We start from the raw sequence: 17,963 nt of genomic DNA on the forward strand, positions 1-17,963 counted from the left end.
TGGAACAAAAGGTCTAGTCTTTTGGGTATTTGAGAAGCAAGTCTCGTAAGAATCCCCTGTTATGAGCCAATCGTCGAGGTAAGGGTATACTGGAATGGACAACCTGCGCAGGTGGGCCGCTGCTACTGCCAGTACTTTCGTGAATACCCTTGGTGCTGACGCTATGCCAAAGGGTAGCACTTTGAACTGGTAGTATTTGTCCTCTATCATAAATCTGAGGTATTTTCTGTGCACTGGCAACATTGAAATATGAAAGCATGCATCTTTCATGTCCAGTGTTGCCATGTAATCCCCCTGAGATAGCAGGGGAATTACTTCCTGTAAAGTCAGCATGCAAAATTTTTGGCGTTTGACAAATTTGTTCGCTGGGCGAAGATCTAGTACAGGGCGCATGGTTAAATCCTTTTTGGGTACAAGGAAGTACACTGAATAAATACCCTCCTTTACCTGTGATAGAGGCACGACCTCTATTGCTCCTTTTTCCAGTAGCAGTTCGACTTCTTGAAGAAGGATGGTGAGGTGCTCTGGTGATAGGCGTCTTCTCCTTGGGTGTCTGAATGTCAGGGACGACTGAATTCGATGCAGTAACCACGGGCTATGGTAGACAGTACCCAGCGGTCTGTAGTTATTCCCTCCCATGCTGGTAGAAATGATGTTAACTGGCCCCTGACCGGAGATGCATGGGATGGGACCCGAACCTTTGGGTCATTTGGTGTTGGTAGCCAGGGAGCCTCTGGGAGTGGGATCCCAACCTCTTCCCTTCCAACGACGTTGTCCTCTGAGCATATTGTGCATTGGTTCCTTGGGTGGAGGACCAATTGCCTGCTGAGGAGTACTGTTGTTATTGCTGTTGGTTTTAACGTTGGCCGCGAAAATATCGTCTGTTGCCGTAACCTCGCTTGTTAGGAGGACTTGTGATCTGGTCCAGGGTTTTAAGTGTATCAAATTTTTAGCCGTCTCCAGAGCGTCGTCCACCGCCTTACCAAACAGTTTGAGTCCTCAATTGGTTTGTTTATGAGGGACGCCTGGGTTTCTGGCTTAAAACCCGAGTTCCTGAGCCAGACGTGACGCTTGAGAAATATCCCCTGGACTAATGACCGGCCAGCTGTCTCTGCAGCATCTAGCATGTTTTTAACGATGCACTGGTTTACTAGAGTACCCTCTGTTACAGTGGCTAACAACCGGGTTTGTAAGGGCTCAGGGACTTCTTCGAGGCCTTCACGTAACTTTACCCATTGGGCATCAGCATAGCTTGCCAGCAAGGTATTGTTATTGGCAATTCTGGTTGAGAAACCTGCCGAGGAAGTAATTCTTTTTCCCAAGGCATTAAGTTTCATTCCCTTCTTGTCTGGGGGTGCTTCGCTAGTAGATAGCGGAACCCCTGCCCTCTTCCTTGTGGTGGTTACTACCAAGGAATCAGGTATAGAGTGACCTCTAATATATAATGGGTCTGATGGTGAGGGACTGAAGAGTTTCTCAATTCTTGGGTTGACCCCTCTAACCAATGCCGGTGTTGATAAAGATGGTGTGAGTCGTCTTTTGACTGAGGCAAGAAGGGGAATGGCCCGACTAGTAGGAGGTTTCTCCTTAATTATTTTCTCCACAAAGTCTATATCTGGAGTAACTTCCCCTGTATCAATTTCAAAACGTGCTGCTGCCTAAACGTAGCAGAGCATTGAAAGTGGGCTGGTCATCCACAGGTGACGGGTTTCTGAATGGTGTGGTCTGAGGAGAGGACAGATCCAGGACGTCTGGGTCTGTTGATGCCCCTGGAGACTGCCAAGGCTGTGGGCCTTCGAAGCCCTTACCACCCATGTCTGGGTAGTCTTCAAAACCTTCTGCAGGGTCTTGTAGATCCTCGTTATTTATGAATTCTTCATCCTCTTGAAAGTGAGTGTCCTCTTCAGTGAGGTCATATGCATTAATATCCTCCTGAAGTGGGTCAAAGAGTCTTGGATATTCTTCATGAAGTATCTCTCTTGGCCTTTAACGTGTTCAGGGTGTGGACATGAACCTATCCAGTTTGTCCATACAAGATTGAAATCTTTCCAAAGTCCACTGGGGTAACCCCGAACGTTCTGGAGGCGGGAAGGGGTGCTCTTCCACCTGTAGCTGTCGAGATCTCTCCCAAAGCTTAGAGGATATACTCCCCTCGCCCTCAGAGAACCCTTCTCGTGGGCTAGGTCTTTCTTTCGACGGTGGTGGAGGTTCCGGTGTACCTTCCGTCTGTTTCGGCGACTCCCTCGCCGTCCGTCTCTGAGCATCAGAGGAGACTATTCTAGCCAAGCTCTCGATGACTAAGCTCTCTGTCGAGGGCTCATCTTGCACGGTCTTTGGCGTTTGTGGGACGTTTTCGTTGACGGTCGCTCTTACGAGGCGTGGCGTCTGGCGTTTTAGTGATCGCGCCCTTATTTGTGGACGGCCCAGTCGCTAGCCACGCCTGTGGTTGCGGAGAGGGCTTGCGACCCTTACGGTCGGCGGAGGCTGTCGGACGATCCGGCGTCTCCATTGGCGCTAGGGCTTTCTTTGACTTAGTCAAAGGAGGGCCATGGTTTGTGTGTTTAGTTTTATGTTTTCCATGTGCGTCGGCGTCGCACGGGTTGTACATCCCCATAAGTAGGGCGTTTGCCGAACCTGTCGGGGCCGGGGACAGACGCAAAGGAGCGGGAACGCTCCTTAGAGAGGTCGACCACCTTCGATACAGAGGTAGCATTATCACTGTCCCCCACATCACATTCGGCGGCAGCGGGTGAGGAATCAGCCTTTGACATAGCGTAGGCTGCCCACCTCTTGACCCTGCGGTCCTCTAAAGTCTTTGGGCGAAGTAGTTTACAGGCCGCGCAGCCGTCCTCGTTGTGGTCGAGGGGTAAGCCGTGGTTACACCGCTTATGCTCATCTCTCCACGTGAATTTGCTGTTGCAACGCAGGAAAAATCTAAAAGGGAGTCCTTTCCATAGCTGAGGATACAGGGAAAAGTGATAACGACCCCAAAGGAAAGGGGGGTGAGAGAGAAAGGCATTCTAGAAATGAAACAGAAGTTTCCCACAACCCCCACTCTCCCTATTGTAAAGGCCATCGAGGCCGGGCCACGTGTTCGGCAGCGCCGATTGGTTCGCCTCCGTCGAAACCACCGCCGTAGAAGATCTTGACTCGGCTGGGGGAAACAGCTAGGCCGTCGAAGGAGGGCCAGAGGTGTTTGGATTTAGCGATAACTAACAAGAAACGACCAAGGGTCGAAAAATGGTATTGCAGTGTCTCTTACGAGCTCCGCATTAAGGCGACCTTTTCTGGGCAGGAAAAAAACAATCAGAGGGACCTCGACGCGTGAGGGATTTTGGGTACACTACACCTCACTATAGGGATAGTATTACAGACACGCCTATGTCGACATCCCCTTTTCGACTACGAAAAACAAAATGCAATACTGCGCAGTGACACTGGATGTCGGACTATGCACAGCATGTGATTCTAAGCAGATTAACAAGCATCAGAAACCAAGATTTGAGTTTTAAACTGTCTCAGTTGTATGGTTTTACTATGCCCTTAGTTGGACGTCAGAAAAACTGTCCTAACAGTGTCGACCTGTCCTACCGCTGAGTCCAACAGGTCGTGTGCTGCCTGTCAATCCTCGCGTAAACCTGCTAGGTATTGCACTTTGCTGTCATCTTTGTGGTCCCAGCAAAGTCCTCCATTTCCTTCCATAATTCATTGTTGCAAGCTGCTAGGCTTGCTTCACGGTTTGCTTGTCTGAGGTCTAGTATACTATTTGAATAATCTTTTCTCCTGCTTTCTCCAAAGCCTCTTCTTCTTTGCCAGATGGTGTAATGGACCCACTACTCGACCCTGTGTTCCAGCCAGCCACCGACACAATCACTGAATGCGCTTGCGGATTTGAGGTCATACACAACTTCTACATTGATGCCTGTCTGTACCTGGCATCTAACTTTTGAATCAACTGGGGCTACATTGTGTGGTTTTCCCCCAAATTTTCTTGGCTTCTGCCAGAACGTCTAGCTAAATCGGTATATCTTATTTATCTGGCATTTTGCTTAATATTTCAGAAAGTATCCAGGATTCCAAAGGGTGCACCTCTGTAATTTGTAGCTCCAAATATTCCATTATATCCATGTATCTTTCATAAAGATTCCAGACAGATTGGCAGCTATTGTCCGGATAGTCATCCCTGCACGAACCAGTGGGTTGTGCAGTTTCCGTTGAATCCTGCATGGATAGAGCACTGGTTCCCGCTGGCACTGCAGGTGGTGCCGGCGGGAGAAGCGGGCCCTTTTGTAACAGCATAGCATTTGGTTGTACACCCCCCAGAAGGACTCGGTGCATCAGTCGGTGGCAAAATGTCTTTGATTATACACAAAAAAACAGCCACATGTCTGGGCCTGTGACAAATTGTTTAAAGTTTGTGGTCCTTAGTATGCTTCTCCTGGACCTTATGGGTCTTGACAGCAATGTTTGAGTGTGGCCATTCACCACAGTCCCGCTCTGAAGTGTAGGGCAGGTGGGGATTTTGCGTACTGGTCTAAGCTTGGAGCTGCCCACTCAATCCTTGGCACATAAGAATGAGTATGCTTTGTTCTAGCACCGATTTGGGTGCTTGGAGAAGTGGTTATATCAGTGCCTCCAATCAGTTATTAGGTTTCCAGAATCCGGTGCTTGCCCTAGTGCAGCAGAGGCCTATTTTCTACATGGCCCTGCCGTACATGCCATCCTGACGTGGCCTGTGCTCTCAACCTCAACCAATCGCGCAAGGCACAGATCGGTTTCACCGGTTGTCTATAAGTAAAAGCAGCGGTCCTGGTTCATTCCAACACCTTCTTTCCCCCCTGCACTCCTCTTGAGAATGGTTGTAGGGGAGGAATATTGTTTTTTTTTTTTTTTTGGTGTATCGGTCCCTGAGCCTGTGCACAGAATGCATGCATTCACCCAGAGCTGGGCAATGGTCTGCGCTAGAGAGGTTCTTTGTACTTTCTTACAGCCCTCTCTCCCTCCGAAGATAGGCCTGGCTGCTCCATCTACGCTACCAAAAAGCTAAATATTTCTCCCTCTCAAGCCGTTGCTCTGTGGAGCCAGCACTGGGTTATCTAGCGTGGTTCGAGCTAGGAGGATTGTGCCTCCTCCAATGGCGTAGTTGTGTTGGTTCCTATTGTCCAGTCAGGGGTATTCCCCCCTTCCGTGCTGAGGCCCCACAAGTAGATCGTTGTGGTGCAGCACTAATCCTGTGTGGCACCTCGGCCCGTTACCCGGTGTGCTCCACCAAGCCGTGGGGTGCATGGAGAAGATCTGTACTCCTTCTCTTACGTGGTTCCAACCTCGAGAGGCTGTCTTACACGCAGGGTGCTCTTCTTGCAGACATTTCCACTATTCTTTCTTTTCCTCACCTTTCTGACAACAAAGTCCTATATCCTTCGCGGTGCAGAGATTCCAAAGGTCTGCTCCCAGCGTGCAAAGCAGGCTACCTGGTACCTCCCTGAAAAGGAACTGCATACATCACATGACTGCCACAAGTGGTCTTGAAGCAAACAGGAGGTAGAATCGAAGCTTCCTGAGCAACCCGCAAAGTCCGGAATCCATTGGGTATATGTCGCAAGTGTTGTGTCCACGATTTAAGTGTAGCACGGCACAGGCAGCGGCTTGTGCGCAAATGCAAGAATGTTCATAAAATGCTGCTATTCAACAACTCTGATCCCATTCTCAGTTCTGTGGGGCATTCCATCAGAATGGAGGAAAGGGCACGGGGCATAAGAGTACAGTCATGGAAACAAATGAGAATCTCGGTACAACAAAAAGAATTGATAAACTCAGACTGTTTTAAAAGATTTTATACTTGGTGGAAATTGTGCTCTGCATAATTTTTACGAACCCCACAAGATGACCGTATATTTGAAATGTTCTTTTATGATTACTGTTAATTGTACATTTATAATAAAGTATAGTGTAATTAAAGAAGAGAAAAGCCAATGTTTTTGTTTGTCTGGTGCACTAAAAGATGAGGCTATTTGGTGTCCAGTTTCACTAGAATATCCTTAGTAATTGTTAGGCAAGATTGTATGTAGTAACCTTGTGGGAGACTACACCAGCCTTGTCCCCTCTGCAATAGGTAACACAAGTTGGTAGAGTGATTGAGCAGCCAGGCTTATCTCAAGAGGGGCCAATGTGAGCTGTAGGGTTGCAACATAAACATTCACATTGATGGGTATTCAAATAACACTTATACTCAAGGTTTCTCGATAAAATAATCATTTATTAATTTAAGTCAGTTTTAAAATAAGCCTTCTTTAGAAGGGGAGCAATTGGCAACAATAAAATACACTTCAATAATACACTCCTTCAGTTCTATTAAGTAAGTAGATAACCTTTTGGAATGGCACACAGATACTTACTACACCCTGAGGTGACTTCAATAGTTAGGACAATGTGGACATGAATATATCACTTTTCACACTTAAATTGTAATACTGAAGTTATGGCAAAAAGGAAAAGGTTAGGGAAGGAAACAAAGGTTAACAAGTTTCGCTAACAGGTAAGCACTTTTCAATTCCCTAATGAAATATAGGTTAACCCTTTCCCAGCTATACAAGTAAGATATATATGACTTTTTGGATGGATAGTTAAACACAAAGTCAGAGGGTGAGAAGAGTCTTCAGGGAGCCAGGATAGCCAATGTCAATTGAGCAAAGTCTAGGGGAGCTGAGGTGCTTCTTGTAGACAGCACAAAAGTCTTGCACAAAGTTAGAGAGAGTTTTATAGTAGAAAGAATCACTGTTGGGCCACAAGCTGGGTGGATTATGAGAAGCAAAGATGCAAACAACTCTGCAAAAGGCAGCAAAAGCAAGTCTCCAGTGAGAGCAAGCTAGCTACACACAACAAGAGGTAAGTACCTCTAGTTACACAGTACCTTGAGTCTGAAGAAAAGGTTCCAGCTGGCTTCTGTTCCTGTTCTAGTCCTGCAGATCTTGTTGTTCCTGCGCCGGCCTCGGTCGTGGGGACAAGAGGGAGGAAGTCTAGGGACTCCGGCACTACGGTTTGAAGGTCGGTGGCAGCAATGGGCACACTCCAGATCAGTGGCACTTTGCGGTTTCAGCTACTAGCAAATAGCACCACTGCGGTTCTTGGGCACCTTGTGGACTTTCCTTGCTTCTGGGGTCCAGCACTCTGTTGAGGTGGCTCAGGCTTGTTTAGTCCTGCTTAGAGGGAGTCTGGAGGATCTTCCTGGAGCTCGGGTCCGGCTTAAAGACGATGCTCTCGATTCTGGTGTTCCTGTCCCCTGGCACTCGGTTTCCAGCAGCAAAGATGTACAGCCAGCAGAAAGAGGGGTCCTAGTCGAGTTCGTCTTGTGGTTGATCAGTCCCACCAACCCATCGGGACAAGTTGTCCTTTCTGTGCTTCTCTAGTCTATTAGAAATTCTGAGCTTTAGCAATGCAGCAGGGCTTCACCGGGCAAACCAATGGTCCAGGAGGGTGCAGCAAGCTTCTCTTCCAGTTTCTTCTTCTGTTCCTTCATCCATTGGGCGAATCTGCCTTTCTTGCAAAAGACCTCGCCTTTTATGCAAGTTTCTCCCATTCATTCGCAGCCTATTTGTCAATCACAAAGCCAGGTGGCTGTCCTGCAAGGACAGCCAGCTAGTCAGCCAATCAACTTTGGGTGCTTTCCTGTTACCAAGGAGACTAAGCACAGGGAGTATCGGGAACTTCCCTCACTTCCTGCCCTGCCAGACACGTTGGAGCTAGAGGCGGGCTTCACCAGTGAATCCCGCCAAAGACAAAGGGACCAAACCTGGTTTGGCACACAGAGTAAATCTCAAGAAGGACCCTTCTGTCACGATCTGAGATCCACGAAGTTAGGTATACCTCCATTCCCAAGCACCAGTCAGAGAGATATAAAAATAACTTGCTGACCGGTTATTGAGACAACAGGTGGTAGGAACAAGGAACACCGGATCCCGGGTGGCTGCAAGAAAAGGACTGGGTTAGACAAGTAAAGTGCAACTACAGACAATGTATGTTAGGAAAGCCAAAGACACCTACCCGTGGGAAGACCGATGTTGGCTCTACACCTAGATGTTCCCCCTGAGTGTAACGAGATGGAAATAACTCTACTAGGGTCCACCTGAGGGGTTCTCTTCTTGGTTTGTGAGACTTGGGTACCAAAGTAAACTGAAAAGAAATAGAACAATCCGTAGGAATGATCCTGTAGTTCGTAATAGTCCAGACAAGCAGTTCCGAGTTCACCAAATCCAAAGGGGTAAACAAAGCAGTCAAATTTCAAAGTTCAGAGGTCATAGCCGTGTGAGTAAACAAACCTAGGTTGCCAAATCCAATAAGGGTAGTCCAAAGCACTTCAGGGTCAAAAACAGGTTCCAATATACAAGAAAAAGCAGGTCAGGAGCAATAAATGGCCACGCGCTGTTTGAACAGCTGAGAAGCGTTTGAATGAGAGCGTGAGCTTCTTTTATGGCGTACTTCCTGGTCATGTGACCTAACTTGGCTTGCCCCTAATTGGGTTCGGGCCTGCATCACGTGACCAACGCGTGAGCATAATTTGTAAACACTACGCGTGTGGTCACGTGAGCGGCCGTGAGGAAGGAAGGTCCAACGGGACCACAAGCGCCATGGCTGCCCCCATCCGTGCCGGCGCCACAAATGCTGTGATGCTGCAGGAATAGCACGGCGCCGAGCCGCCGAAGACAACAGTGGCCCGCGGGCAGGCGTGGTGACCCCCGAAAGCAGGTACGACCCCTGCTGATGTCAGGCCGGGCCACGCGCACACCGCCGCCGCGTGGTAGTGTGGGTAGGGTCGGAATGGAGTGCATGACACTTTCCAACAAGAAATGGCGAAAAAAAGAAGACCAGGGCCATTTTGACAAAATGGGCCCCCATTGGTGCAATACTGCAGCTGAGAATTCATCCTGCGGTAAAAAGGCACAATGGTAGGAAAATTAAACCCCTGCCACCAGCCATTAATTGTAGAAAGGGTAACAAAAAATGTTACATGAGAATGCAGACAAAGTGGGTACTAAGTAACCCCTCCAGCACTCTATGTAAGATAGTGTGTTTTGGGTCTACAAGGAGAACAAGGTAAATAAAGTCAATTTCACTTTACTACTCTTGGAAACAGTAGTTTATCCGACAGAAGGTATTTAAATCTTAGCAGAAATCCAACAGATTTCTCTCTGGCACTACACTGAGGGCACTGTGTGTCACAATGTAAAAAGATGATGCCTATGGAGTTTGTCTGACTCCAAAACCAAAGGAAACACGGGGTTTAAATCAAAGAAAAATACATGAGAGAGTGGGAAAAGGGTCTCACTCTCTCCAGGATAAACATTAAAAGTCCTAAAGTCCAGCAAAAGAGCTTGGAGGCTCTAAGGTAGAAGGGAATTAGCATAAGACTTGAGAACTCTCCCGAACAGTAATAAGAATGCAAATTTTACTTTTTGAAATTCAAGGATGCTGTTTTTCTATGAATCAGATCAGAGGTGAACCAATGAATAGAAGATAAATCCACACTTTCTAGTTTGTATGTGAACATTAATTTGACGACAGCTAATGATCACCAGTGGAATGGAAATATCTAAGCTCACGCCAGAGGAGTTTGCTCACATTGACAGCATTATATCACCATAGCACCACACAAATAATGAACAATAAAGTAGCTTACAATAAACTGCTTAAAGCCCATCCTTTCCACAAGTGACAGGCTCGATATTTAATTTCCAGAATGGGATTCCATATTTATTTTACTTCTGTGCACAGGCAAAATACTCTACATCAGAGCGAGTTGGGAACAAAAAATGAAAAAGCATGTGGTGGTGGGTGGGGTATTCATTCCCCAAGTATAGATATTCATCAACCTGTTCCAAAGGTATTCAGTCTATTCAAAAAAGACCTAGATAATCTAGATTTCATGACATTGGCTATCCTGGCTCCCTGAAGACTCTTCTCACCCTCTGACTTTGTGTTTAGATTTCATGCAGCTGCCAAAGACCATTATCTTAGACAACTTTAAACGTATCTGGATTACAATGAAGTCCTATCTTTGTGCCTGTAAGACAATCAGTGTCCTTGCTAAATGGACGGAATCGTCAATATATAGCAGTAGATGTACTAGAACGCCTTTGATGATTGGACATTGAGTTACTACAGAGAGTGGGGCAACCAGATCATACAACCTGAAGGACACTGAAGCTAAGCAGTAACCCAGATTCATACCTCATTTTCTCCATAGTTTCCGTAAACTCCCCAAAAACAACTTTTGAAGAGTTGTTGGAGTAGAGACCTCTAAAGATATTTTCCTCAGCAATTGGCTGTAAGGAGGTGGTGCGTAGATCATCACAGAGACAATATATTTTCTATTACATGTTACAGTGCATAATTCCCAATCATTTAATGATGCTGCCTGAACTTACATCATGTGATACACTTAGGGATCGAAATAAGGATTTGATTAGCAGGAGCTACTAAGCAGGATTCACCTATGGGAACTAGAGTGATTATATAGCATGCTGCAAATTTAACTCCCTCATGAGATGCAAACTATAACTCTGTCAATTATACACGCCCCATTATGCTTTAAATGTCTTCTGGCTGCGTCCTAATGCTCATTTATAAGCATTCCTAAAAGCACAGGGTAAGTGTCACAGGGATACATTTGTGTGGCACCAGTTGGGCCGTGGTGCCAAATTTAGTCCCTCGTAGTGGTTGGTGTCAACGAGGCTCTCCTGGGCTGTAACTAGGAGCTAAATAGCACCCAGCAATTTCAAGACCTGATTTTTCGGATGCAGACAATTGCTGCATGCTGTACTTTAGTTTGCTAGTATACCCGCTACAATTCGGCTTCCTGCTCTGGATGGGAACGTGGTTAGGGTTGATCAGAACAAAATGCCATACCTGGAAGTCTTTCACTGTAGAGTTCACTGCCACGGGTACGCTGCAGCCACCCTCCTAGAACAGAAAGTCAGAGAGTTGAATAAGCAGTTAACAAATATGCTAAAAATAAATCACTTAACTGGTGTGACTAAGTCCCCTGCCTTGCTCGAATGGTTAGGGAACCGGTGACCACAGGGGACAGATATCGAAAAGTGCAACGTGATGGAGGACCTGCGGCGCTGAAGAGGATTCCCTGCTCCACCCCATTCACTCGGCTGCTTGCCCCTTTAAGAAATCTGTAAACAGATGCCCAAATAAGAGTCCTCACAGAAAGTACTGCTGGAGGACAGGCCTTGTGGGGCAGAAATACCCAATCAAGCACTTAACCTGGTTGAAGTTTGCGAGCACCATGCACAGACAAGTCTGTTCACAGAAGCATGGGCTCACGAAATCAAACCCGGCTACGCACGCTGCTCCTCTGAGCCAAACAGTGCACATGATTTAATATGGCATTGATAACACTCCTATACACCAGTGTTTTAAGGGGCGACGAGGCAAGGGAGGGGAAACCGAGGGAAGACCGAGCCAACGATCCTACTAGGCCAGGTGACATTGAGATCGCGCAAGTGCAGGGTAGGGGGAAGGGGAAAATTGGGGAGGAAAAGGGGAGGGGGCAGTGCAGTACATAGGACAACCGTAAAATAGATAAATACCACAGGCATGATGGCAGCTGTCTCAGATATCTCCTCACTTCAGTGATCCACATATGGAGAGGAGGGGTGAGGAGCCTACAGAAAGGGCCAAATACAGACCACAAGTTCAAATCCGCCAATCCAATGTGGCTGTTTTGCAACACACCTGCTAAAGATTCAAGAGGGGAGGCCATAGAAGGAGGGGAACAGGCCCAGATAAATTAGACAGGATTTGGAAACTAACTGTGGGAGCCTGGAGTGAATGAGATTGCTGGAGGTGAGAAAAAAGGAGACTAGTTCAGAGGTGGCTTGAGAAGGTGCAGGACACAAGAAGTATATTTAAGTTAAGTGGGGAGAGGTGACGAAACACCCAGTGGAGGTGGAGAGGCAGAGAGAAAGACATCAGGAAAGAAGGTAGTGGTGAGAGAACAGAAGGAAGCGGGGAGCACGTTGAGAGGGTACAAGGTGGTGGTTTACGAACAGGAGGTGGTAAATGTGATGGGTCAGTAATGCGAGGCGGACAACTGCTTGTGTTTTTATCCAAATTAAACATTTTATTAAAAAGTAAAAAGTGCAAATTAATACTCACTAAACCTACTCCAACAGAGAGTACCCTACCTAGTCTAAGGGAGTTACTCCTAGCATCAACACAACTGGCACTCACACGGAACACAAACATTCCAAGTAAAACAAACAAAATAAATAAAAGAATAACCAACAACCAATTGATTTGGATGACGTTCATCCTTCACCTGTCCTGGATGCGATACGTTCCCCAGTATTGCTCAAAGTAAATTTCTCCCAAATGTTCAAAAAGAGAAGTAAAGTCTTGAGCCAGTTCTTGTAAGTTCCAAATGAAGTGCAAGTTCACCAAACAAAAATCCATTCGTAACAGTTCTGCAACTTTCTGTTGAAAAGGTCCCCTTCCAATTCCAGTAAAGAAAACAGTACCAATGGTAATCCTGGGTAATCTCCTTCCAGGATTGGTTTACCACAGTTCAAAGAATAAAGAAACACCTTCTGCTTCAAAAACTACTTTAGATTTCTGACCTCTGCAGTGTCTTTGGTATAATTGTCAAGATGCTTCTTAGGGTGTTGCTTTTCTCTGGACAACCCCCTTCTACCACTGTTGCCGTGGGAACAGACTCCTTTGTTCCACATTATGCCACTACTACAACCAACATCAGGGTAAGATGCACTGACAGGATTATACACAATCACAGTTAGTTCTACTTCAACTTGAATTGTTAGGTGTTTTAAAGACAAGGCTCTTCGACCTCCACAGGTAGGCAAGGCACTCTTCTTTTCTAGGCTATAAGAAAAGGGCAACCTCTTTGCCTCTTCTGTCTGTCTTATTGCCACCAATATAACCTGACTCTGCTTCTAGGCTGCTTCTCTTTCAACTTAGTGTTAGGCAGAATTACATGCAGTTCTTTGGGAGCACTACACACAATTAAGACTATAGGTGTCAGCACAATCTCACCTTTGGTACAAGTCCGTACTACACAGTTATGTGGCAGCAGTGGCTGAGGAGCCAGACTTATCTCAAGAGTATTGTGAGCAGTACAAGAGGTTACACAAAGGACTTGCAATCACAGTAGTTCAAACAAACACTATTCAAGGTTTCTTAGTAAAAGAATATGCATTTATTTACACAGTCAGTTGGAAAATATTCCACTAGTAAGAAGCACCTCAATACCACAATTTTAATACACTACAGTACACAACTAATATGTTTCTGAACAAGTTAGGCTCCCCTGAAGTGGGAGCAAAATGGCACTTCAATAACTTTTAAAAGGGGTAGAAAGACAAAGGTTATAAGAATTAAGTACAATTACTTTCATAGGCAGGGCAAATAGTTTCAGTTCACTACAACTGGCCATTCAATTCAAAAGGTATAGGCCAAGGTCAATGGTTCAGAGTCTTGGATAGGATAGCACAGTTCTGGTAGTAAACGGTTAAGTCTTTGCCAATGTTCGAGGAAGTAGTTTGCCAGAAAAAGAGTTATTTGTCGGTTTAGGAGCGAATAAGACTCCAAAGGTGGGAAAGTTTCACAAACTTTCACTGCGGCAGAAAGGATTTCCACACCCATTTGCACATTACCTTATTGATGAAGAAAAGCTGTAGCTGAGGCAGTTGTTCCTGGCAGTTCCTCCAGATCTCGCTGTTCCTGAACTTCAGATGTGAGGACAAGAAGGAGGACGTCGGGAGGTTCCTGCACTGCCCAGGGAAGAGGCCACAAGCTTGGCTAAGTGTCAGTTTAAGGTGCAAGTGCCTTAAAGTCCACAAACTGTATCCTTCTCACTGGCTATACGGTTTTCAATAGCACTCTGATGAAAATTCGACCGGTATGGAGACAGTGTCCAGGTGGCTTAAGAGTTGGTTGTTCCCACCAGCTCAAGGGGAGAAGCCGTCCTTAAAGGAGCTTCTCCGTCGATGGAGTTTCAGGCAGAGTTTCAGGCAATTCGGACCTGTAGCAGGGCTTCACCGGGCCAACCAACGGTCCAGGAGTTGCAGCAGTCGTCTTCCTTCAGCTCGTCTTCGGTTCTTTAGTTCCAGTGGTCGAGTCTGCCTTCCAAGTCCCAGAGACCAGCTTTTAAACATTTTTCTCCCATTCATTCCAGCCTAGCTGTCACTAACCCAGCACGGTGGCTGTCTTGCCAGACAGTCAGCCAGCCAGTCACGCCAGAGTGCATTCAGGTCTCCTAGGAGACTAAGCACAGGGAGCTTCGGGCACCTCACTCACATCCTGTCCACCGCAGACACTTAGGCGCCAGAGGAGGGTTTCAGCACTGAAGCCCGCCAAAGGGCATCGAACAAAGGAACGAAACCTGGTTTGGCGTGCAGAGTTAAAGACAAGAAGGACCGTTCCTAAAAGAAACGGCGAAAAAAGATGACCAGAGTCTGTTTTTACAGTGGGGTCATGGGCGCCATATTGAAAAACATGGCTGACCCGATTTTTAGCTACCGGTGTTCGCGGTCGGGAAGAATCATAGTAGTTTGTTCTAAAACCACTGCCACCAGCCATTTCAAGAGGAAAGGGTAACATTTGACTGTTACATGAGTGTTTAGACACAGGGGATGCTAGGCAACCCCTCCAGCACTGTATAGGAAGATAGTGTGTGCTGGGTCTATGAATTTAAAAGGACTAGTAAAGTCAATTTAACTTCACATGCTCTGGGAGACGTTAGTCAGTCCCAGAGAAGGTATTAAAACCTTGGGGAGTCTGAAAGACACCCCGTGCCACTGCACTGAAGGTGCTGTGTGACACACAAGAAAAGGATGAGGTCTATGGAGTTTGTCTAAAAACTCCAAATCCAAAGAACACAAAAGTAAAACACACATCAAAATACATGAGAGTGGGGGGAAAAAAGGCTCACACTCTTTCCAGGTAAAAATTTAAATCCTATAAATCCAGCAAAGTTACTGGGGGTCTCAAAAGGTAAGGGAAATTAGCACATTCTTGAGAATTCGCCCTAACAATCAGCAGTACAGAGTGTTGACTTAATCTTCTTACAAGCACGCAGTTCCCTTCCCCAGCTTCATTCACACCTTCATGGTTCCAGTAGTTACCCTGAAACTGTATTGCCACACTTCCAGCTTTGGCTAAAAATGTCACACTTGTATCAGAGGGCAGTGGACCTTCAACAACTTTAACAATCTCAGAATGCGGGTGAATAGATCTCAACAGGGCTAGTCTCACCATAGAAAGAATTCGGCCACTTGCTTTGGCAATGCTTGTTATTTTCGTCAATTCAACAACTTCTACATTTATAGAAGACTTGTTCAGGACATTACAAGGATCAATCTTGGAAATTAGAAACAGTTTTAGGTAAACGCGACAACTCTGAGTGAGATCTTTAAAGTTAAAGACCCATAAAGAATTGTATTCCCCTTCATTAACACAGTTATACTGTGGCTCTGGTCTAAATCACAATGGTTCACACTCAACCTCTTTTTGATGGAATATACCTTGTAACGCTTTGCAAAAGTCAGCTTTAGGTTTCTGAGTGATTTGGGAAGCGTTCCCCTTCTTAATTGGATACACGCGACCACTACAGTAACGTTTAAATAGTTCAACAATGGAAAATGAAAGCTAACTTTTATACGCGTGCACTCCGACTTACATTCGAAGCGTATGTGATACATTGACATTGTTCACAGGGTTCTTCACAGCAACAAACAACTTCTGCTCACTCCTACTCTTATGCAAGTTATTATAGAGCTGGTAGCAGTTACCAGCAAGGGTTTTAAAGTGAACCTGCACACAGAGCTTCATTCACCGGCTCCAGGAACACTGTGCTTGCGGGCTGTTTCCACTTTCCGTCTTCTTTTGCTTCTGCTACTACTTCAGGCACTCTTAGGACCCACACCCCTCAGCAGCATAGATGTCTTCGGTCCGGCCTTAGCCACGGAGAGTCTCCTGCACTCCTCTGTCCCTCGGCTTGCTTCTGTAGACAGGCCTCGGGTTGCAGCATTGTCACGGCTCTGCAGTCACAGCCAGTAGGCGCACCTGGGAAGACTTTCAACCTTGGCACGCCTCTCTCAGAGCAGCCAAGACAAAGCAGAGTTTGTGATCACAGGACTCTCTCAGGACTTGCAGGTGAAATCTGCTTTCCTCTTGCCCTGGCATCCCTTAAGTGAACACACTTCCTCATGAACTGCCATCCTCGTGCTCTTCTCCTTCTGCTACTACTGCCAGCCGTCCAGCTCTTGCTTCGGCTCCATTCTACTTCCTCCTCCTGTTGCAGCCGTTTATGCTTCTTAGGTGGGGCAATTGATTTCAGGTGCATTGTTAATTGCCTGACCGTGGCAAAGACTTTTCGGTCTAATTGCCTGTCCTTCCTTTCTACATGTCTCTTCAGCCCTCTTCTTTGTCTCAGTCCCTATGGGATTCTGAGACACGTGGTTCACTTTAGTAAAATCAGGTTTTTCTACTTCTTTTATAGAATTAAGGGTAGATTTAATTCCCTTTGTATTTTCAAAAGAGGGATTGTAGGTGGGTTTTAACCTTATAAAAAGGAAGAAGGTGTAGAGAAGCCAACATTTCCGCCATTGCTTGTAGTATACCTTTGGTATTGAGGAGGATGTTTAGTTTTAGGGATAAAAAGGATTTTTTTTTGATGTTCCAACCTCAGGTTTTACCACCTTAGTTTTAACAGGAGCTTGAGAGATGTTAAAATGACAATAGGCCATAACCTCTCTTCTGGCATGGTGGTAAGAGTATGCCTTTTAGCAGAACCATGTCTTATCCCACAGATTCTCCTCACTATCCTGGGCCCTGTCTCCACCCAGGTGATCCTCCTGCAGTACACCACCCCCAGGATTGGGATCAGGAAGCGTCTACCCTCGCCTAGCTACCTAGGATGAGACATTAGGCAGGGGTTTGGTGAGGGATCCGCAGGATTATTCACATAAAAAGCACCTACAAAGAGAAAGGGTGATACAAAAAGGATTCAGGTGTAGAAAGTGATATTAGGAGAAGGCGAAGAATCAGAAAACTAAAGGCGCAAGCCCACAGGAGGGGTGGCAATACACTCACCCAAAGAAGGGGCTCGAAAGGTTGGTAGGAAGATGGAATGGAGAGAGGATAGGAAGAGCAGCATGAGTAGCCAGAGAGGGAAGACACTGCAGATGCACTACATATCTGGTGTGCCAGAATGGATGGGATGGAGGTAAGAACACCTGGCAAGGTGACAAAGAAGGTAAAAGAGCTCTGAGCAGTGACAGAATGAGCAGAGAAAACCAGGAGAGAGGAGGACCCATCCCATTCCCCAACAGCATTACAGAGCTGCAGGGAAGACAGCCAGAAGGGGAGGTTGAGTTTTAGCCAAACAGCCCCTAGGCCACAGCGAGAAGTCCCTCAATCAGAAACACCACCTAACCAACAAACAACCAATCAGAAACTTTGGAAACTATGTTTAGTGACCAATAGCCTCATTCAAACTGTGGTCCAGATTTTGGCACCGGCTGCATGCATCCCTGGAGTAGTCCCAATCGAGAAGGCGAAGAAAGAGAAGATAAAAGCTGTGGGATTTTAAGAATAATAGCAAGTCTTTCTGACCTGTGAATGGCTAAAATCCCCCAAAGATTACTGAATAATAGCATGAAGAACTTTGGTAGATTGTTTTCCTGAAATGGAAAAAAGGACACTGACTTAGAACTGAATCAGAGGAGTAGCAATCCTGACTGTTCATTTCATTTGATTTTTCACCCATTTGTATTATTTTGGCCCTTTTGTTGTAATCTACCCCAGTATAAATAAGCAACACCATATCAAGATGTGTCCTGCTTATGATTGAGCCAGCCCGTGACACCGGTCAGCCCTTATGAGTGAACGGAGGACTCAACAAGCGGATAGTGCCCCATCTGAAAGACACACTTTAAAGC

The 17,963-nt window shown here is 46.2% G+C and overlaps 1 protein-coding gene across 4 annotated transcripts in view; it reads right to left on the reverse strand.

Moving 5' to 3' along the window:
• The window catches only part of HMBS (hydroxymethylbilane synthase), a 174,197-nt gene that overhangs the window by 21,134 nt on the left and 135,100 nt on the right, over nucleotides 1-17,963 (reverse strand). For 2 of the 4 annotated variants that reach the window (XM_069614386.1, XM_069614385.1), the window contains exons 12-13: nucleotides 10,903-10,956; nucleotides 8,041-8,169 (exon numbers count right to left, since the gene is read on the reverse strand). In XM_069614386.1, the coding sequence (XP_069470487.1) occupies nucleotides 8,041-8,169; nucleotides 10,903-10,956 (183 nt within the window). The remainder of the gene's footprint in view (nucleotides 1-8,040; nucleotides 8,170-10,902; nucleotides 10,957-17,963) is intronic. The other 2 variants (XM_069614388.1, XM_069614387.1) reach the window with 1 other exon arrangement.

The sequence above is a fragment of the Ambystoma mexicanum genome, chromosome 9 (genome assembly GCF_040938575.1).
Source record: "Ambystoma mexicanum isolate Mex_15411 chromosome 9, UKY_AmexF1_1, whole genome shotgun sequence".
Classification (NCBI taxonomy): Eukaryota; Metazoa; Chordata; class Amphibia; order Caudata; family Ambystomatidae; genus Ambystoma; species Ambystoma mexicanum.